This window comes from Varanus komodoensis, unplaced genomic scaffold (genome assembly GCF_004798865.1).
Source record: "Varanus komodoensis strain SLA01 unplaced genomic scaffold, ASM479886v1 scaffold234, whole genome shotgun sequence".
In the NCBI taxonomy this organism is placed as follows: domain Eukaryota; kingdom Metazoa; phylum Chordata; class Lepidosauria; order Squamata; family Varanidae; genus Varanus; species Varanus komodoensis.
Genome location: NW_025335634.1, coordinates 34,230 through 56,870, shown reverse-complemented (window position 1 = coordinate 56,870; position 22,641 = coordinate 34,230). Strand labels below are relative to the sequence as shown.

The 22,641-nt window shown below is 39.2% G+C and overlaps 1 protein-coding gene across 1 annotated transcript in view; it reads right to left on the bottom strand.

Moving 5' to 3' along the window:
* Positions 1-13,846, bottom strand: part of LOC123024463 (neuronal membrane glycoprotein M6-a) — a 37,107-nt gene extending 23,261 nt beyond the window's left edge. The window contains exons 1-2 of the mRNA XM_044432183.1: positions 13,659-13,846; positions 4,244-4,400 (exon numbers count right to left, since the gene is read on the bottom strand). Coding sequence (XP_044288118.1) covers positions 4,244-4,400; positions 13,659-13,699 — 198 coding nt within the window. The 5' untranslated portion in view covers positions 13,700-13,846. The remainder of the gene's footprint in view (positions 1-4,243; positions 4,401-13,658) is intronic.
* Between the last annotated feature and the right edge of the window lie 8,795 nt (positions 13,847-22,641).

The following is a 22,641-nucleotide window of genomic DNA, read 5'->3' as shown; positions in this document are numbered from 1 at the left end:
AAGGCATAAAAATTATCCATATCATACAATGCTTTGTATAATGTAATTATTATGCAATGATTTAAACAAATCTATGGTGTCAGAAAAAACCAATGTTGGGGCATTTTATCTTGGGAAAAAAGATAAATAAGGAGAAATGTGACAGAAATGTTTCAAATAATTCATAGTGAAGAGAAAATGGAAAGTTAGAAATTTTCCTCCTCATATAATACTGGAATCTAAAATTGGGTCATCCAATGACTACACAATGGGAATTTCCAGCCATACTAAGGGAAGTTAAACTATGGAAGTTGCTACCACAAGATGTGGTGACAGCTGCCAACTTGGATAGCTTTAATAGGGGATTAAATAAACCCATGAGGATAGGTCCAAGTAACCACTATGGTAACCACATGGTAGGCTATGTGATATCTCTAAAATCAAAGGAAAAACATCTCTAATGCCCAGTAGTTGCCCTCATGTCCTGCAATTGTTCTACCCAAAGTCATCTGGGTAGTCACTATGGGAAGGAGATATTGGATCAGGCAGAGCTTTGATTCAATTCAGCAGGTCTCTGCTTATGTTCTTATCACGATGCTCCAAAGAAAGACCTTATTTCTGATTCTTTGGGTCAATGAGGTTAATGACTGCTTTAAAAAGCACCCCAGGAAATCAGAAAACATACATTTTGTGCTCCTCATTTGAATTTAGTTTTAAGCAAGCAAGTGGAGAAAGTGCAGTTTAGTAATCTATGTGCACATGTAATTAATGGCTCCCACTTAAGTACCATATGATTTACATATAGAAAAAAAGAAGCCTGTTATATGCTTTCTTTGAAAAGACAAGATTGCTAAATGAACCCATAAGCTATTTCTTTTCCAATATATCAAACTGTAGAATGATATACCACCAAAATGCCAGTATGAAAAAAAATCAGTACTAAAAGGTGTCATGTTAAATTTATGTGAATAGTTAAAGGGAAGATGTATGCGGCCAATAGTTGGTTATCTTACAGATGAAGATAGAAATCTCATTAATGATTAAGAATTTCTGCAAACATATGTTCAAAAGGTAATAAAAAACCCTGTAGTAAAGGCAACACAATTAAGGGAAAGAGTTACGGTGACACAGAGCCACTGTCAGCATGAAAATATTAATCCCCAGAAGATGGCCAGATACCAGCTGAGAAATTCAAGGTGCTTTTTCTACAAGCTAATAAACAGTGATAGAATCCGGAGTCCCTGGGGTGGGGGGCGGAGAGAATCCATGTCTCTGCAGGAGGGACATTCCTTCTGAGAAGCCAGAATTACTTGAAAAAGAAGACCATGGAACCATGTATGTTAGGAGGTATTATTATTATTATTATTATGATTATTATTATTATAACATTTCGTCGGAGAGAGGACCACATTCCTGTCCCTGCCAGCAGAGTGCCAGCACCCACCCAGTCCCAGATAGCATTGTTGCCTTAAGGGGTAGATCAACAAGACTCCTTTAAAACAAAGCACTGGAATCCAGGCAAATCCTCAGAAGTAAGGATTATAAAATGCAGAAGATGCACCATGTGTAGTGCATAGGAGACATGTTATCTGGAATTTGTTGAAAACAACACTAATTTCTGGCTTCTTGTATCCTGACCTTAGCTCACCTTTGGACTCCTGCGCTATAGACTTAATGCTGTCTCTGAATTCTGACTGTATTTCCCTGTTATCCTGGGGGCTTGACCTGGGCTATGACCCTGATTCATCTTTGAAAAAATTGCTAGTAAGGACTCTTGAGTGAATTGACTCCTCCATTGCAATTAACTCTGTGTTTGTCCATGGAGCAAGGTGCTGAAGAAGACAGAGTTTGGAAACATAACAGATGAACTTCAAGGAGTGAAATGCCCTATGAATAAGGATTCCTAGCTAATTAGAAGTGTGGTCATCCAGAAATTTCAGATCTTGTTATCAGACCAGCCTTTAAATTTGTCAGTCTAGAAAAATGCTTTTATATAACAATTGCTCCAGTTTCACAGTTGCAAAAAACAAACACAGATGACTAATCTTTGCAGAACTATTTTTCAAAATCAGAATCACATTCAGAGTTTCCAGTTCCTGAAATATGCAGATACAAATGTTTCTATGGCCACATGTCTTGCTCGATCAAATTTGCAATAAGTCCTTGCTAGAAATCAGACATTTAGAAATGACAGGTCTTTTTTGCATATAGTATTACATACTAGTCCCTTTACATAGCAAAACCTTGATTACCACAATTTTCATTACTGTGTCCATCAATATGGCAATCACAATGTTTGGACTAAATACCCAACAGTAATGGTTCACATTGTTTTGTTAAACAGAGATTTATGGGTTATTAACATGAAGACTTCCAGAATTTAATCTGTGGATTCCAAAACAAACTGAACTGATCCATACATCATAGTTTATGGCACTTCCAACATTTGTAGTTCCTGAATGTTTCCAAATGCTCAAATTACATATAGTCTGAGATAAAATTAAATGTGGCTTTTCATGCAGATTTTAAATATTTGCCAATTAATGCAGGTCAGAGTGGATTTAAGAGTGAATATATGAACAAGTAACATCGAGTGAAAATAGACATATTCACCATCCAACATTTATCTGTACCATGAGCAATTAGGTAATTATGGTGGAAAACATAAGCCCATTTTATTCAAGAAAGCCTTGGGTTGCAACCTAATGCCCTGATCTTAACTGCATCTCATTTAAAAGGTGTCATACTGAAATCATCTGCATTAATTTCCAAGTAAACACAATTTGGATCAGTATGTAAGAATTTAAAATGAAAAGCAATTCGGTGAGGCACATTGATTATCCTGAAGATGGGCCTAGCTTTTCATTTTCACCATTTTAAGATTGTGGATTGTTTCTTATCTCTTTACGTTGTTTAACATATTGTTATACATTCTCCTAACAGCCTCCCTTATAATAATTTCAAACATCCCATTATTATCCAGTTATAAAACCATCTGGATTATGTTTCTGTACCCTCAAACTAATAACCGCTTTTGTTTTAACATAAAAGCCATATTCAGAATAGCATCCTAACATGTGAGGAGGGAGAGATGAATGAACAAGCAAGATCTGCCTGTCCACCCACCACCACCACCACCATTCTTGCCCTCCCTCCTCATGGTCCTCTGAAGCAGGATTCCTTCTACCAATAGAGGTTGCCCATAAATTGAAGAGGCCTGGAAGGATTTCCTGCACTTGAGGAGGGTGATGAGAACAGTTCTCACTCTTCCACCTTGTGTGCTCATGTAAGTATGCTTGGATGCCTGAATAAGCTACATACACATACTTTTCTTATGCAACTACACCTTCATCCTGGCTTCTTTGGCCTATGCAGCTAACCATAGTGCCCCATCTCACGCAATGTAATTTTCTGATACCAAATCGTAATTCCTGTGAGCAGAGATTATTGTGCATTGCCTAAAATAAATAACTGCTACATTTATTTTCATAATAGCACAAGGCAGGCTGGGCAGGATAGAAGGAATCTTGGTCTGTGCACTTGGGCTTATTTTCTCCCACATGGTACACTTACTTCACTTAGAGGGACTTTGAATGTCATAGAAACACAGAATAGTAGAGTTGGAAGGGGCTAAAAAGGCCATTGGGTCTGCTGTTGCAGGACACCAATTTACACCATTTCACTCAGATGGCTATCCAGTTTCTTTCTGAATGTGTGGGAGAGAATTCACAAGTGAATAGCTGGTTATCTACAACTACAGGACAGATGGTGCATCCTACCCATGCAAAGTCCCCTTCTGACATCGCAGTGGAAGTGCAAAAAGTAGGAGGCTTTTTGTACTATCCAAAACCAATCTCACAGAAAAGCAACATGGATACCATAATTAGCATTACCATCAAATGACCATCTAAAAGAGAGCTGTGACATCTTGATATAAGTACCCTGCATAAAGCAGTATACTCTTGAAGTACAATCCAAGCACAATATTGTTGTGTGTTCTTTAAAAGGAGGAGAATTTAGCCACTGTCTAAAATGCTGTGAGTCACCTTCTGAAGCCTAGATCCATAGAATATAGTGTTTCTAAGCATTACGCCTAAGGTTTCTGCAAATCCTTAAGTCTAAGACAATGACATCATCTGCTCCAGATACATTCTCAGAGACATATTTTGTGTCTATAGAAACCATTTAACTTTGTATGAATTAATTAAAACACTTCAGCCCAGCTAAATTAGCATGGGTAATCAACGCTGTCATATTAACATACCCAGGCACTGACACATCTGCCGCAGGTGGTGATTTTGAAATCTCCATAGAGATCCTTGATGGCACCAGTTGTAAAAAATCCTTCTACCATCAGCAAAATGCCATAAACAAAGAAGGCAGCTGCTACGCCATAGATCACATATTTGAAGATGTCAATCCTGTGTAATAAAAAGGTATACATGTTAGTAAAATTTTACTGAAGACTCTGACTATTAACACTTTAAAAAAAATAGACAGGCATTTCTCCAGTTGGGACATCAGCAGTTGATACAGTGTAGCAATAAGGTAACTGAGTTGCTGATAGATCTTGTCTTATGAATCACAGAACAGTGAATATTCACATAAGAAATGCAGATTTCTTCCAGTGAAAATCATTCAAGCAATTTATGCTGGTGCAACACACACATACAGACTGACAGTGGCATTTTAACATTTTATGTATTTAGAATATATTGGGATCTCCCCTTCTTTCAGTGCAAAACACATAAACAGCTGTCAAACTGCCAATGCTCTTCAATGCACTTGCACAGATGAATGGATGCTTGTTACTTTCCACATCCAGTTGGAAGAGCTGGGTGGGCAGTTGATGATCTGTTTTGTTCAAGTGTGCAGTCAAGACCATTTCTCCATTACAAATCAAATCTCTGCTGTTACAGGATAATGTTAACGCATTTGCCATTTTACGTTTCCCTTTTTTGGTTGGCATTCTTTGCCTTCAGCAATAATGATGTAGATGTAGCAAAGTGTGCCTATTGCTGCCTCAAATTAAGCTATGTCTAATTTCTCAGTCTTATAGAATTCTATGGCTTGGAGAACTCATAGTAAAAGGATGCCAAATGCTAGTATAATACATATGGTGCAATTCTATGAATATTTAGACAGAAAAAGATCCTACAACTCCTGGTTGGGGGCATGCTGAGAGTTGTGGGAATTGTTTTTTGTCTACCATGCATAGGATTGTGCCAACAGAAACGAACTTTCTCTACCTTCACTGGGCATATCCCCTATTAATTTCTACACTGCACGCCTTTTCAATCATGAAATAGAATGAGAATCATGACCAACTGACCCTACTCCCTGATATTTTCAACACTTCACTTTCATTAGAAAGATCCATTTGTAATCCAAAAGTGTCACAAGGATTCAGACCAGATCCGCAAGCCTTTGACACAAACTCGGTTTTTGAATGAATGAATTTTTAAGCTGGCAGCATAACAAAAAGTTTGCTTTGTGTGTTTTCCACTTTCCCTTCCAAGATGAAATGAGGTCATGGGGTTATTGTTTGTTTATTTGGCTTTTGCTTTTAAAAATAAAAAATAAAATAAAAAATTCACTGCACAGCACATAGACAAAGGAGGGAAACTGAAGGCATGGCACCCGTGGATATGGATCTAACGGTCCTTTTATGTGCAAAGAATGAGTTCTTCCGTTACTAGAAGGGCCTCCAATCTAGCTTCCACCAACAGTAGAGGGAAGCCATGATGCCATTTCTTTCTGCCCACTGGATCACCTTGTGCCAGCTACCATGTTGCTCCAGGGAGACCCTGCGGGGTGAAGTGGGGAGAAAAGGGAGTATGCAAATAGGCCTTCTCCCACTCCCCCTGCTTTCAACAGCAGGACTCCCTGATTTGATACGCATGCAACACTGCCACTTCCACGAGTCTAAAAGCAGAGGTCCATGTGCAGAGTGAGGAGCTGGAGCGGAATCTTAATTCCTCCTTGCAATATCTTACTTCCAGTTTGGACTAAGCACCTGCCAGCCCTCCCTTAATGCACTGTAAGATAGTTGTCCATTGTCAGGGTTGTTTAGGAATTGTTTATTATTGTTATTACATACTCCATTTCTGTACTATACAATAGCCAAATCTCTCTGGGCAGGTTAAAACAGTTAAGGAAAAAAAGCGCAATATACTATAAAATCTTATCAAAATACAAAGATTTTAAACCCCAAAAGAAAAAAGCTGCTACAACATACAGTTAACAGCAACCTCTTAAGTCTTTGGATAGCCCAGTATGTCTTTAAAAGCCTCGGCACAAATGGCCATCATAACCTGGTGCCAAAAAGACTACCTTATTGGTATTTCACTACGGGGTAGTCATAGGTTCTCTTTCACAGCCTGATCTCAAGGGCTGCCACGCACTGCTCTCTACTTCGAAGGCAGGAACCATAAACCCCTCCCTAGAGCACTTTTTCCTTTCCTTGCCCCCCTCCCCATTTTCAGTGGGAGCAGATACTGGTGGCCATACAGGGCTTGTGGGGCCTAATATGGAAGCCCTCTTCCCCCTGCCCCATGAGGTGAGGTGGGAATTGATGAGCAAAAGGGCCTTCTTTGCTGTCCCACACCACCTCTGGAATTCCCTTCCAAGGAAAGTGCGACTAGCACCCACTTTACCTTGTTTTTGGCACCAAGTTAGGACTGTTTTGTTTATTTAGTTAGTTTATTTTTAGATTATGATATTGGTCTTGCTGCTGGTTTATTGCTTTATTGTTTTATTGGTTGGTAGTTTTATTGTTTATAATGTGTGTGTCCTCCTGTTGTTTTATATTGTGTTTTTACTTTATTATGTTCTATGGTTTTAGTTATTATTGTCATTTATTTGTATGTGTATTTTCTATTTTTATCTGTATTATTGTTTATGACTGTGCTGTGAGCCACCCAGAGAGCATTCTGGCTGGGGGGGCGGGGGAAGGAATGCAAATGCAATAAATAAATAAATGAATAATACGGCCCGCATTTGACTTTATCATGTGAATTGGCTCTAACAGCATTAACTGCACAAGAAAGAAACTTTTTACAACCAAGCTACTTTTTTACAGTTCACAGTGGCACTGAATGGCTGTCATAAGAGGTCGTTCTTGTTTTGTGCAATGTAGAGTCATTAAACAGGTTTTAAATATGTATCAAGAAGACAGGTATGCACTGATGATGGCTTCAGAACTGTATCCCACCAGATGGTCTCAGCACACTAAGCTAGACATCTCTCAAACAAAGGTCAGATTTTATCCCTTGTGGCTCCCGGATCACCGCAATAGTTTATCTGCATTCCTACAGCTCATCAACAAATCAGCTGCCAGCCATCTTTTAAGAGATTTCCCTGGCTGAGTCTATCACAGGGTGTGACCTTTAATACTGTCATTGCATTTTACAAAACAAGACAATAGAAACAATAAGATTTGGAATGCAAAGAATTTTGATTAACATGGTTGATTAGTTAGAAACGGTTAATTCTGTGTCTCCCAAGATTATGTCTTCAAAAGAAATGTGAAATCATGATGACAAAATCATGCCAGTGTTGAGCCATTTATGGTTTTATGCCCTGAAATGATTAAATGCCGACGGAATCCTGAAGCTATTACATGGTATAGGCTTAAAATTTGTTGGGCTTTCATATTATGGGTGCTGAAATATTATGAACCAGACAGCATGAAATTAGAATGTTTTCTATGAAAGCAGCATTGCGGTGATTGAGAATGTGCCATATTCTACACAATGAAACAGATGCCTCATTCAAAGAAAACACAGATACCCACCCTTAGCCAACCAGCCTTTAGAGAATTTTAGTTGTTAACAATAAACAGCAACAGCACAGATTTCTCATATGCCTAGTCCCCTGCACTGTGGAAGTGCACAAAAGAGAACACAAGCATGGCAACAATAAGGGCACTATGCTGAGGGAGCTAAACTACATGTTCCCTTAAACTGGTAGGTCGCATCTTTTCCATTTTGTTTTAAACAGTTGAAAACATTCAAATTTTATTGGCACCCAACACGAGAACAGGACCTCCATCCATGGTTTTGTACTGGTAGTTACACATACATAACACACAGAAAAAAATTCTTCAAAGGTATTTGCATACCTTTGGCAAGGAATATTTGCAAAATCAAAAATACTTTGTGAGCTCAGCATAGGCTACTTCATCCATTGCTAGTAATTTTAATCTTTTGCCAAAACCGCAATAAATCTTCCACACAGATATTGAGCTTCAGGTTATATTTGAACAATTCTGCCAATAAATATTAGTGAAACTGTAAGCATGGTTACATATAATTTGCCACAGTGAGTTCCCCTGCACAGTTTTGAAATGCTACCACTAACAGGCAAAGATGAGTTGACAAAGATAAATGCTTTCTGTAGGTTTGATTCATTATTTACTGTATTATTTGATATCTAGCTTGTGTGGGCTGCTGAATTTCCATTTCACTAACAGAGAACCGTGCAAATCCTCAAATTACTCAGCTGCAGAAAGAGAGATATCACTTCTTTTGAAACTCTGCAAATAAGTTCCTGCAGCCATAATAAGCCATACAAATCTTCTGCCCCCTTCCTAAGGGCAGATCTGCACGGTCATCTTTCATCTGCACAGATCCCGTCCCTCCATATAAATGAACTTTATAACATGTGGGAGGATTTGAGTGTCCTCCACAGAAGGTTTTTTCCTGAGGATTTTCCCCACTGCCTTTCTATATGTTCATGTATATGTTATGCAACACAAGATAATGTTTTACTATAGAGCGGAATTGCAAATTTACACAAGGCCAGAACAAATAATGGCCTCATCCAGGAAAATATTGCATTATCTTCTTTCTAAAAAAAAACAAAACAAAACCTGCAGAAATGTCTATAAAACACAGGAGGGGCCCTGGAGGATGAAGGCATCAGGTAAAGTGGGATCACCAGAACTTAATAAATACCTTTCAGGGATAAGTCATATACTTATTGATACATTTCCCTTTTTACGATCACATCAGGTACCTACTGACATTCAGCCTGTGATCAGCTACCACTTCAAGATCCTGTCACACACTCTGTTGTTGATTGGTGCCATCAAGTCATCTCCAACTTATGATAACCCTGTGCACAAATGCCTCCAAAAGCCCTGCCCTTTATGATCCTGCTGAGCTCCTGAAAACTGGAGGCCATGGCTTCCTTTGGGGAGTCACTCCAACTCTTACTTGCTCTTGCTCTTCTTTTGCCTTTCCCTAACATGATTGTCTTTTCTAATGAGTTTCACCCTCTCATAATGTACTGAAAGTATGTATCATTTTTTGCTTCCAGGTTTTTGTACTTACTATTGTGAATACCTATGCATTTGACATCTTTTTCCTAAATAAAGAAATTTACACTTGTCTATCAAATTTCATCCTGCTTTTTCTACCCAAGGAAAGCCAGCTGGGCATCCAAATGCTACACCTTTGTAACTGAATTAAACTCTCCACAGAATAAACTAAATTATCAGCTGCCACCACCTCATGAATCAAGAGCAGTAGGATTTTGCAGTTAAAAGCCTAAGGCAGGCATGCAAATTGAGATAATATAAGGCATTCAGATCAAATTATGCCAAATTTGAGTCAATTCAAATAAACAAGAAAAATTCTTTTAATATCTGAGCTTGACTGACTACTAACATAAGCAGCTTCTCTTATAACATCCAAGCTTGGAATCCACAGTTCTCTTTTTTGTCTCCTACTGCCAGAGGAACAGAATGAACTTTGTGAAGCCTGGTCAGCCAACTCCAGCTGAAGACCCCTTGTACATGACTAGCTGAAGCACTGAGAGAGCATTGCCTATGAACAGCTCCTAGTGCTAACAACCAAAAGGCATTGTGCTCATTATTTATGTCCTTCCTTCTGTAGAGGGTTTTTTGTGGTGAGACAAAAGATGGAAACTGTGGGAAAATAAAAGGTAATATTGGCTGGAGCCTGCACAAAATTCCACGAATGAGACAGTGCAATTTCACACTAAAAGACTGATCTGGAGGTATTCAGAGGTATATTCAGCAGGGTGGCACAGCTAAAACAAAAAGCCCTCAATTCTCCATTTCGCAAGAAAAAGAAGAGAGTTACCAAGAAGGCAGAAAGGAAAACTGAAGCTTTTGGGTGCATTTTCTATTGATTACTGACTTCCAAACCCTCCATGACAATCCACCATTCGAAAGCATGAAAATATTAGACTCTTGCACAGGAAGGTTAGGGTGGCATGCACGCTTCTCCCTCCACCACCACGCATGTTATCCTCACAATCATCCAATAAGATAGGACACGTGTGAGATGCTGGCTTGCTGAATGTCAGCAACACCCACTTATCAATAGTGCAGGTTTAAACCTTGTCTCGTGAGTTCTAATAGCTTGCCTTATAAACAAACGGCAGCTACTACAAAACAGCAGGGGTAGAGGGATGTAGAATCCCCAAGACACAGGGAGACTTGAGCATCAATTACATGTTCATAATGAACAAATTAACTGATAAATGCCATTGCTTATCAATGTGTCTGAATTCTTTGAATTATAACTATGTTTCTTGACTGGTATTTCACGTATAGCTCTGACACAGTAAACACAGATAATTTGTGATAACACTCGAAGCACTGATTTACTGTTTCAGAAATAATAGCTACCCAGAGACTCATTACCTTAAAAGTCTAGAAAAATGGATTAGCTTTCAATCTATAATAAGCCAGAGCCTTAGCTGTAAAGTCAGCTTTAAGAGGCATCATTCTAAATGCAAGTCTAAAAATATAACCCATTTAACAGCAACAGCATAAGCAATATGAATGAGCACTAACTATCAAGCAATGAAGTTAAGTCAGATGAATCTGCCCCCACTGCCATTGGCCTGTCACTGATTCTATTTCTTATTCTGGGGAGGGGAGGGGAGGGAACGGGAGGGGACAGGATGGCTGATCCTTCCAAATCACAGAAATGCTATTGAAGATCCTGACTATGAGGTGGATCTGTTCTTCCAGGCACCATTGGTCCTAAAACCCAAAGAGTGTTTCATTTCATCCCTGATCGCACTAGTTTATGCATGTACCTTTAAAATGAGTTATTTCAGGGGTCTCAGGGCCAGGTTTCCTGGAAGGCCATGTCCCCTTTCCCTCCAATCACTGATAATTTCTTGACTGTCCAACTTTTGTGCAGTCATCCTCCATTAGCCTGGAATGCCACTCCTAAGGATTTTCTTTTGACCCTATCCCTTTTGCCTTCAGTCCTTTCACTCCTGGAAGGCAATAAAGCCCCCAACAGAGTCTCCAAAATGGAATTCATCCTTCAGCTTCACTTTCCACTTATTCCATGTTTCCTTTCCAATGCTTACATATTCCTGGTTATGCTTGAACTCAGCTTGATTTAGGCATGGGGGGCAATTTAGACATTCCAATAATCAAAACAAAGGCTTAACATTAGTAAGCTGCCTTGGGTTCCTCACAAGAAGAAAAAAGATGATATATAAATGCAATGCAATAGTAGTAATAGGATATTATACAATATCTGCTAAAAGCTTAAAATCGATTTCAACGAGACACTACTTATTATTTATTTTAAGGCAAGGATAGGTAACTTGAGGCTCTCTAGATGTTTTGGCCTACAAGTCCCATCATGCCTCACCATTAGCTATGCTGGCTAGGGCTGGTAAAATTGTAGGCTAAAACTCCTCCAGCGCCACAAGCTGCCTAGCAAGTTAACATTTTTTTTAAATGCTATATTAAGGCAGTGGTTGGTGAGGACTTAGCTAAACGTACCTCTTCTCTGAATTTTGATAAGTATATTCCCATCCTAAAGAGCTATTACCCCTTAACTCTCTTCCTTCAAGTAGGTTTATTTGCAACTGCATGCAATGTTTCTCGTAAGACATCTCCATGCTGGGCTACCAACTGCTTTCTCCTCAGGTCTCATTGGTCTATTGTGAAGGCTGCCTTCCCTTTTAAAGACTCTCTCAAGCTCTCCTATTTAGTGATTTCAGGCTTTGCTTGCAATCATCCCTTAGGATCAGCCTCTGTTATGAGTTTTTCCTGCCTTCTTCTTATTTCCACCTATTGTTGCTAGTGTGAAACCTGACCTTAAGCACTTCACAGCTGAGCTTCCCACCAGCTTATCAGTTCATTAGCAAATAAATTATAAAGTGAGCAAAACCAAAGCAGGACCCTACAGAAATTCTAAATTCGCATTTAGAAAGGCAGACAGCATGTCTCAAAATTAGCAAGTTTTGCTTTTGTTTCTGGGGTGAAGAGCAAAGGAACTGGAGTTGCTGACTGACAAGTTCTCTTTCTAATCAAAGGACACATTTTACCAAAGATTCTCCAAGCACTGTGGTTTGCGGAAGGGCTCACAGGAGCCTACAAAACAAATGCTTCCAGACTTCTCTATGAAAAAAGCTTTACACTGATTCTCAACCATCACAACTTCCTAGTCTCTGCACCTATCTTTCTGAAACTATGCAGGGTTTTTTTTGTCTAAAGGCACTTCTATGATGGTTGCCAATTTTATATAAACTGAAAAAGGAACACAATTAGAAGAGGAAGGCAAAATACATCTCTCAGCATCTGAAATTATGAGTGCTCCCTTTCTACCTAAAGCACTGCTTGTAATGTTTGCAAACTTGATCATTTTCTTACAGAGGTCAACCTTTTTTATCTGGATAAGTTTTAGAAGAATGGTCTATTAGGAATATGGAAAAGCCCATTCTTTTTCGAATATCTTCAAACCATATAAAAGCAAATAACCTACACCTATTTATCTGAAATTTGACAGACTTGAACTATTCAGAAGGGCAAGCTATCTATGCAAATTTTATTCCATTTTGCCAAGAGATAAAAAAGTATAAAGGCACATATAAAGGCAAAAAACACTGCACTTATTCTTCTGAAATTTCATAAGCAAATTCTTATCCTAAAGAGATAATAACTCGGTAAATATAATCCACTAATGGCAAACGGAAACAGTTACAGCCATTTTTTCCTATGATCAGAGGCATGAAGCTGATTTCCAGATCAAAGTGGACAGCCTCCAACCAGTCTCATCATAACTAGGTGATTTTCTCAAAAGCTGAATTAAGGAAGGTCCGAAAAAATTCTTTTGGCTGGTGCACACTGCCAACTTATAGAGTGGAGAATAATGATTTTATGCAAAGCAAACACACCTATACCATTATTTAAGTACAAGATGCACATTTCATTAAGTCAAACTATTATTAAACCATGTTCCTAAACATATTCCTCCTATTTAAACATATTCATGCTGAAATTAATGTAATAAGAAACATGATTAGCATGTTTCAAACTTTAAAATATATAGACATTGAATTGAGTGAGATGTGTTGCAAAACATACAGCTAAAGACTTTTAACTGTTAGCTCAATTAAAGATATATTAACATTTGGATGCATCCAAATATTTTACATAATTTTGGATGTCATTATCTGTATTACAGGAGATAAAAACATATTCCATTTTTAAAATGTACATCCAAACTTATTAATAGAAATATTTATATTGGTAGAACAATTTTGTACCCATCTGTTATCCCCTGCATTTGGAAGAAATTCAAATAATGTCTTCTCAACAGAATATTGGGGGTGGGGGACTAGAAATTTTGCTGCAGCACAAAAGCAAAGTCACACAAGATGAGGGAGACGCTCACATGGTAAAGACGTCGATGGTGTCCCCAGCAGCTCTCGCCATCTCAAAGTAGGTCTGAAGAATGTTGACAGTTCCCGAGAGTGCTTCATGGCCACAGCCACAGAAAAGGGCGACCCCGGCATACAGCAGGATGGTGGCAATCAGTGAGGCATAAGGAATACCCCCCAAGCATTTGATGCAGCACTCGAAGCACCCTGAACAAAAATGGAGAAGAAAAGGATTTTTAACACGTCTTAATTTTCTTTTGCTTCAAGACCAATCCTCATTCTCCTTTCCCCGTTTTCTTCCTCTGCCTATTGCTTGTCATGAACTCTGCAGGGAGTCTGATAACACAAATAGGAATCACCTGTTTTCAGCACCCCGCACACAAAAATGAAAAAGGGAAAACACAGTTTTACCATAAGAGGTATTCTAATTATTGGACTTATTTGATGTACATAAAACTTCTAAGCCTGAACATATACAAAGCTTGCATAACTTCTAGCTGACAACTCCTATCAACCCTTGCCAGCAGAACCAGTACAGAAGGCTGATGGGTGTTGTAGTCCAAAATATTTTGTGGCCACCTCAGTCCGCCTTGTGGTACGGCCAAGCCTGGCTTGGAGGCCACAACTCCTGCCTCCCAGGATCAACACTGCAGCAAGGGGGAGACGTGCCCAGCTCAATCCATCAACCCGAAAAGAAGCGGCTGCAGGGGGGTTGCCTCCCTGCCCCCTGCTAGAAATGACACTTTTGGGAGGAAGGGACAACAGCCATTTCTCTTCTTTCCCTAGCAGCTGTCCAAAAGCTTGCCTATAGCTAAAGCTCTGCATTATTATTTTGAATGTGTGAACACAATGCACGCACATGGACACTTATAGGGAAAACAGCACTTGAGGGGAATAATCTTGATCAAGAAAACTGTGGGCAGAAGGTTGTTCCCCCTTCAGCCCTACGCAGAGATAGAACTGCAATCTCGATTTGAATTGTAACCCTACCAGCAGTTGTTCTTAAAGGATTTAAAGTATGGGAGCCTATTATAAATGTCTCCCACTATGTCTGGTTGATCTTTATTGTCCTGGTCTTCAAGAAAAGAACTGTTTGGCGCTGTTCCAAAGGATGTACTAGATAATCTCAAGAGAAGAATAATTAACCTTTTCCAGCCAGTTGGTGACCTCTAGAATTGCCACATATGCAAAAGTTCTTGTGTGCATGCAAGAATTCTATATGCAACTGCAAGCCCTGATTTGTTTTCACAAACCAAATTTGGGTTGTCTTGCCCGCACTTGTTTTCATTTGTATTGCCCTGACCATAACCAGTTCATTTTCTCGAGTGGCTTCTTCCTTCTGCCTTGCTTCCCACCAGATCAGAATAGTTTTCCTTTACAGTGAAGCTTCAGTCAAAGTCATTGAGTGCACAGTCATACAGTGGTTAGCTGCATGGCTAACCACTGTACTGCCAGAAGCCTCCACCCCTTCTAGAAGATTTCATTATTGTTCCAGTCCGCTGCAGTGGTTCTTTTGTGGATTACAGCTCATGGATCCCAATGCAGAACACAATGCCTAAGAAAAGCTGCTGCTAATATTGCTGGTTTGAATACCCCCAATCACTCTCTGGGAAGAGTGAAAAGGTAGATGCCAAGAATGAGTCACACCAACCCACAAACATTGTTACTGTCATCACATTGCTGTTGGGTGTTGAAGAATTAGGGTGCTGGTAAACATCTGCCTCATTCTAGCAATGACCATCTATGCCTGGAACAGTTTCTCACACCTGAGTAGACTGGCTGGATGCTGGTGGGAATAAGTGCTTGATTCTCAAGCACCACAAAACAACACTGTTTGTGCCAATTTTCAAAGTGGGAGTGATGTGTTTAGATTCTCTGCCGCCGCCGCCACCACATCTATTATGTAGGTAAGCTGTTGATGCATTTTGCCCAGTTTTGACTATTCTAGGCAACGAACTTGGGACATAATACATGCAAAGTGTGTGCTACACCACTATAGCACAGAACTATGAACCCTCCTTAAGAACCTTCTTCGCAGAGTCTGGAAACCTACAGCACTGCTATTCTAGCCCCAATGCCACAGCTCTCTAGATAAGAGCTCATATAATACAACTCTTCTCTAACTTGAGTCCAGGAAACTGAAACAAGGGAATCAGGTGGATTTTCCACCCAAAACAGAATCCTCATACATCGCTAATACCTCTCATATCAACAGGATGTACGAGGGGCGTTCAATGTATTCTCGGTATCGGGTTGATTTGCTATTTCTCTGTCTCCTAACGCAGATCATCATTCAAGGCATGCAGTGTTATTTCCATGCCAATATCAAGCCTAAGCCTCAACTGAAATGGATCCAGGATCAGGGAAGAATAATAAAACAAAATAAAATAAAGTAATGGCAAATATGGTTTTAAGATCCACCACACATCACCAGCTGAAATAATGCCCTTATGTTACTAGAATTCTTTAAAAACCTAAACCCACAGTGCATCCTCCTACTTCCTTTATAAAATGGATAGGAGTGGGTGGGTGGGAAATGATGAAAAGTTATCTGCCTGCAGACTTTCATCTGAAAGCTTCAGAATGAAAGAGCCAGCCTCCTTTCATACTTCATGTGTACAGCAAACATCCAAGATAAAAGTGAGTTTTTCATTATTCACCTAGAGTTGTTTGTTCCTACAAATGCACCCCTATATATGCAAGGGTTCAGCTGGTTTTTCTTGAACATTTTACACCCCCAAAATTCTTTTTTTCAATTATGGTTCAAGAGGGCACATGAATCGCATAATGGTCACAGGAATAAAACAGAATGCGTCAATGGCTTCTAGTACTGACCGTTATATATTGTTGGCAGGGGCAGAATGTTTCTGTATAGCAGCAGCAAGCAAGTTGCCCTACAAACAAGCCTTCAACGAGAAGGTGAGAAATAACTTTAGGGAAATGCTCTAGACCCATGTACACACTCTGCAAAAACTCTGTTTTCATAACAAAACTACACTCAGTGGCAAAAAGCTGGCATACAACCAACATGAAATTGAGAGTTAAACATGTCATATAAAACTCCATTTCTAATGGTTTCTGTTCACATGGTTCAACCTCAGTTTCAATACAAGGGCTACACTTATAAAGATGAAGGAGGCATGGCCTGCACTCCTGCCACATTCAGCTAATACTTTCTGTGTGGATTAGAAAGACCTAATCCATCAGGTTTTCAAATTACCAATGCTTTCTTTTCTTTCCTTAAAAAGCACAGTCTAGAATAATTTTTGGATTCACCTAGTTTCAGAAATACTATACTTGATGGAAGTCTTGGTCTGAGGATTCACCCTGTTATCACTGGTCTCTTTTGGGCCAGCTGAAGTTTTTGGACTATTACCAATGGTACATATAACACAGTGTCACAGTCCAAATGAGAAGTAACAAGATCAGGGATGGTTTAGCTGGACTGTCTCTGTCCAGTTATGGGTGTAGTTGGTATATCAGCCTAAACTGATAAAAGGTTTTTTCATTCAATAAGCCCTGCAGTGCCTCTAGGGACAGCACAGGATCCAAGAACAACCCCATACTGTGAATGTATCTTTTAGAGGGACTGTGACTCCCTCAAGCATAGGCTGAACATCATTTAACCAGGCAGACAAACCACCCACCAATGGTACCTCCAGTCTCAGTTTATTGGCCACCATCCAGCCCAAGCACAGATTCAGAATAGCCACTGCCTTCTCTGGATTTGATGAAATGCAGAAACAAAGCTAGGTGTCCCCCACATATTGGTAACATCTCAGTCAATACAACCAAATTACCTCCTCTAGTGGGTTCATGCAGCATGGGAGGGTAGAAAACAGCCCATAGTATAACTGCCAAAAAGCCAAGCAATAACCTATCAAGATCCACTTCTGCAATCCACCTTCTAAATAGGAACAGAACCACTGTAATGCAGTGCCTCCAACTCCCAACCCAGGCAAACTATTCAGAAGGATGCCATGGCTGATCATATCAAAAGCCATTGAGACGTAGACGTCCTCCTCCCAACCAATCGCACTACTGTTGCCACCACCACACCAGTGCAACCACGGCCTTGACCTTGAAAAAGGAAATGGAAGAAAAAAGCAGGCAAGGCTGTTCCAGTCCGTTTCCCGCAGTAGAAGGTGAGTGTTGGTGAGCATGAAGACTTGTGTACATCGAGTCTGTAGGGCTGGATCGAAATTTTAGAGCCTAGGCAGACCATGTCTTCAGGGCATTGCAATGAACTGACAGTGGGGGGCAGGCTGCACATTACATGTATCCTCTTGAACAGTACAGGAATGTCCTTAGATATTCAAGGCGGGCACTCGACATGAATTTGATATCCGTATTTCTGATTCCCATCCTCTCCTACCAAGTTCCTATAAATCCCAACAATCAATTATTATAATCCAGAGAACTATAAAACTAACTCAGCTGTACACCTGGCGGGGGAGTTTACTTATATGATCATCCAGGATTCACCTGCATCATAAGACAAGTCACTCTGGGGATGCTGGGATGCTTTCCACCTTCAGTGGAACAAAACTCCACGTTCCAGTCACTGGACAAGATACGTTCTTTAGCTTATATAGAAATTAATCTATGTTCAAAACTGATATACATGCTGAAGCTATAAAGGTTGCTAAAGCAGTAAAGGCTGTTGCTGCAAAGTAAGTATATTTTTTGGTTGGTAAAGTGTGTAAAGATGTATGAACCTAAGCAGAAATAAATTAATCAAGATACCCAACAACTAAGTGCACTGCGTATATTTCATTAAACTGTGAACCCTCATTTATGGAACATTAATGGTTATGAAAATGCAGAGAAAATTGTGTTGTGATTAGCTTTTATGTGTTTTCAGTACATTAAGTTTATTACAATTTAAATGAGACATCCTACTCCCACAGCTAATAATCACGCAAGAAATGGACATTTAGCAGTGTCTGCCTGTAAGGTAAATTAGTCTGCTACACTGCAAATAAACCCTATAATCTAAAAATTAGAAAACAAATTTGTCAAAATTGCCCATCTGTCACCTTCAACATAATCATAAAAGTCTGGGATTTTACAAAGGCACAACAGGGTCCATCTTTCCATTCTACGATGAAGCAACCTTCTTGGCAGACCAGCTAGCAGTTTTATATCATTGGCTTGAATCCCATTTTTCCTGTGAATGCAACTGGTTTACATTCATGGCATGCAGTTTCATCATCTTCTCCCTGCTGACTTTGCACCCCTTAACTGCTCCTGAACATTTGGGGACCTTAACTGCTCCTGAAGCTTTAGGTAATGGCATATGGTATAGAGGCTGCAGATGGAGTGGAAACAATAGCCCCTTCAGGAAACACAGGAGTGACTTAAGATCCAAGACATTAGCTCAAGATCAGAGTATGTAACATATGCAAGATGAAGTGGTACTGCTTGACAGTGAGACCTGCGCCACCTCGGGATTTTATATGCACGTTTGAAAGCACACAGTGAAAAGCATTTCTCCTTAAAAACATATTAATGAAGGAAATTACTTCATCTAATCTTCCCTCTCCTTGTCGGGACAATTTTCACAGAGATGCATTTGCAAAATGTGGAATTGATCTGCATGGATAAAGAATGATACAACAAGTTTGTACGGTGTGCATAGAAAGCTAATCAGTGACACTGTAAAGATCCTTCCAACCTTTTTACAGCTTTTGTAGAATGAATAAAAGCAACTAAATTCACTACGAAGTTTAAGGATAGTGTCTCTGTCAAAGATCTGTCTAATATAGGGTTGCCCTTGAAAAGAGTTTGGAAACTTCTGTTGGTTCAAATGCTGTTGCCAGAATGTTCTGGAGCTGAGAAACCAGAAAATTTAACTCCAATCTACTAATTCATTTATTTCCTGTTGGATTCCAGGCCCACACTGATTGGTCTGTGCCACTGTCACCTCAAATTTTGTACCTGGCTTTGAGAGACAGGGCCTTTCTTGTTAGAATGCCTACACTGTGGAATGCCTTCTTTTAGGATATAATTTGCAGGGCCTTTGGTAAAGGTGTCAGAAAAATCTGCAATGGATTTAAACAAATTTGAATTTCTATGAATCCAATCTGTAGATTCTGTAGTGGACTGTTTTTCAAATCACATGGGTACCAATGGCTTGCACATTAATTAACACAGACTTGCACATTAACACAGATGCACACATGTGCAACAGAGCTAATAAACATTTTATTTATTTATTTATTTATTTATTAAAACATTTCTATGCCGCCCCTTGCCGAAGCCTCGGGGCGGCTCACAACACAAAATAAAATACAAAAATAGCAATATAAAATTCACAATATAAAATAAATAACAATATAAAAGAAGTCGCCCTGGCCAGATATTTCATTGGTTGATGTGTATTCTCACCAAATGTGTTTTACTGAATGAACATTTACGCAAATGAACATTGGGAGATAATGCAGATTAAAACTAGTAGAACCAGAATCTTGTATACAGCAAAGAAATCTGATTCGGTTAATGAGCAGGCAACAGAATTAAGGAGAGCTGACTATCTGTGAAATGCAGTCACAATAGATTTAACAAAATCTGTACTCCCCTAGCCTCTGGTTTGATTGCTCTGGAAGCAGTTTGATTGCTTTCCAAGGACTTTTGTTGCCAGTATGTTATCATGTTATTGGGTTTTCTAGGCCTGATACCAGGAAACCTTAATTAATTTTATGTGCACTTTTTAATTTTTAATGTTTTTGTGTTAGTTTAAATTAACTACTTTTGGGGACCTAGGATTTCCTTTATAGACGAAAGAGCTCCCTTTCAGAGAAACAAGATTGCCTCTTTCTTTGCCCTACTTTAGTCAAGCACTCAAGAGTGACCTGCCCCACAGGCTTTTAATTTAATTAATCATTTTTAATTAATATATTAATATTGTATTATCCATTGCCCTGTGTGCCTGCAAGGCTGTGTGCCTGCTAGGAATTCACTTTCAGGAATTCCTAAACCTGGAGTAGTTTGAAGGACTGCATCTCACCATAAACTAAGGGGACAATAAAGAAGTGAGTTTTCCAACTGTATTTCTTTATTCCCAGAGACATCATACAAACAGTAGTGCATCCACAGTTCTGTACAAGGCCACTTACAACCATCTTTCTTATGGTCCAACTGGATATATGTCAGTAGGACCAGCAGATCATGCCAGAGGCACCAGAGTACATTGTGAGAATCAATGCCGGCGCTTATGTTTTGAATGAGATCTTAATGCAATTCCTAATATGCATTCCATTTTAACATCCTGACAATTGTAGCATATTTGAAGCAAGATATCATGCAACGAGAAATTTGCTGCTTTATAAATATTCGAAATGTGTTAATAGGCTATGTAATCACCAAACTGGAAGTAAGCCTCATGGAACTCAAGTTTCTTTCAAGCAGATATAGCTAGCAATCTGTTGGGAATATCTATCCAAAACATCTATTCCAAAATTAGTATCTGAAGGTAACGGAGAAAAGAAGCAAAGGAAATTACATGTGATCAGGTCAATGGAAGTTACATTTGGCTTCATCAGTCATGGCTGGTGTGACTTTATATGAAAAATTTCCAAGCAGTTCTCTCTATACATTTCCATTGATTTCAAGGAAGTATCTTGGAATCCTTACCCATAACAAAGAAAAAGAAGACCACACGAAAACTATGCTCCAGTTTCTGAAACTGCTTTTTTTAAAAGCTGCAAGGCAAGAATCTATAATCTGCTAATGTACTGAAACTGTTGCCATGGTTTTCATGGGTTCCCCCACTGCTCTTCATTTCATATTATTATTTAACATTAAATATTAGTTGGTATGTGGGTGCACAAAGTGTTACACAACTGCTTTAGTGGAATTGTAAATGTGCAATGAAGGGAATGAAGCATTAAAGAAACTTGCAGTACTATGATGCTCCGTAAGTGAATGAAGGTGCCTCTGAAAGCAGAACAATCCATGAACTTTGGTGACAATGGCATTCTGCAGGCAGCCTTTGTCTGTAGCAAGGTTATTCTTCCGCCCTGAAGACTGAATTCCCATTCTGCACAGATTCTCTATAGGTCTGCCTTCCCTAATCTGACACCCTTCAGATCTGTTGACCTACAACTTCCTTAATCCCAACACATCTGGAGGGCACCACATCTGGAGGGAAAGTTGCTCTAACTAGCTCCTAACTAGCCCAAATCACTCCTTTAATGTCCGCAAGTGGCAGGCAGATAAGACAGCTGTACCCAAAACATGCCATTCCAGGAATGGCAGGAAACTTTCTGATCACGTAAGTAGCACCCTTAGGGCTAGCCTTTCTTTTTGGATCTAATTCCAAGGAATTAAAGACAGCCAAGTGATCTCTTGCTGTGATTTCAGAACATTTAAGAGGAATTCAAACACATTATCAAATTTCCTTTGTAAGCAAGAACAATGCTTTGCAGTTTTCTGAACTAAGGAATTTTTGGACTTCTGATCTTATGTAATTGTTAGGGATTTGCATAACTTGTGATGCTTTATATTTTATGATTTTATTTATATGATTTGGAGTCTTGTTTTAGTGTTGTAAACCTCTTTGAGATATTTTGGGGTTACATTAAGTCCACCAATTAATTAAACAATTATGCCTAACTGCCATTTAATTTGATAGTGAAACTTCCTTTGATTTCCATGGAACTAGTAATTATTTATTCAGTGCAATTTTTAGATCTTATTACATTCTGATCCCAAATTTTTCAGGATAGTACAATTACAACTAAAATGTAATACTTCAAGCTTTCAAGACAGGCAGATTTGAAATAGTCCAAGATTACGAAGCCTGAAACAAAGCTGAGAGAAACTGATGGTACATTGTCACTCTTTCTTTTCAGCCCTTGAGTCAGACTGGCAGGTTCATCATCCCAGCACACTGTTTTTGTTGGGTCTGTTTTATTTTGTAAATGTTTCAAACTCATTATTATTATTATTATTATTAATTCCAGTTTTTGTATTTTGACATTTTGCAATGCAAAT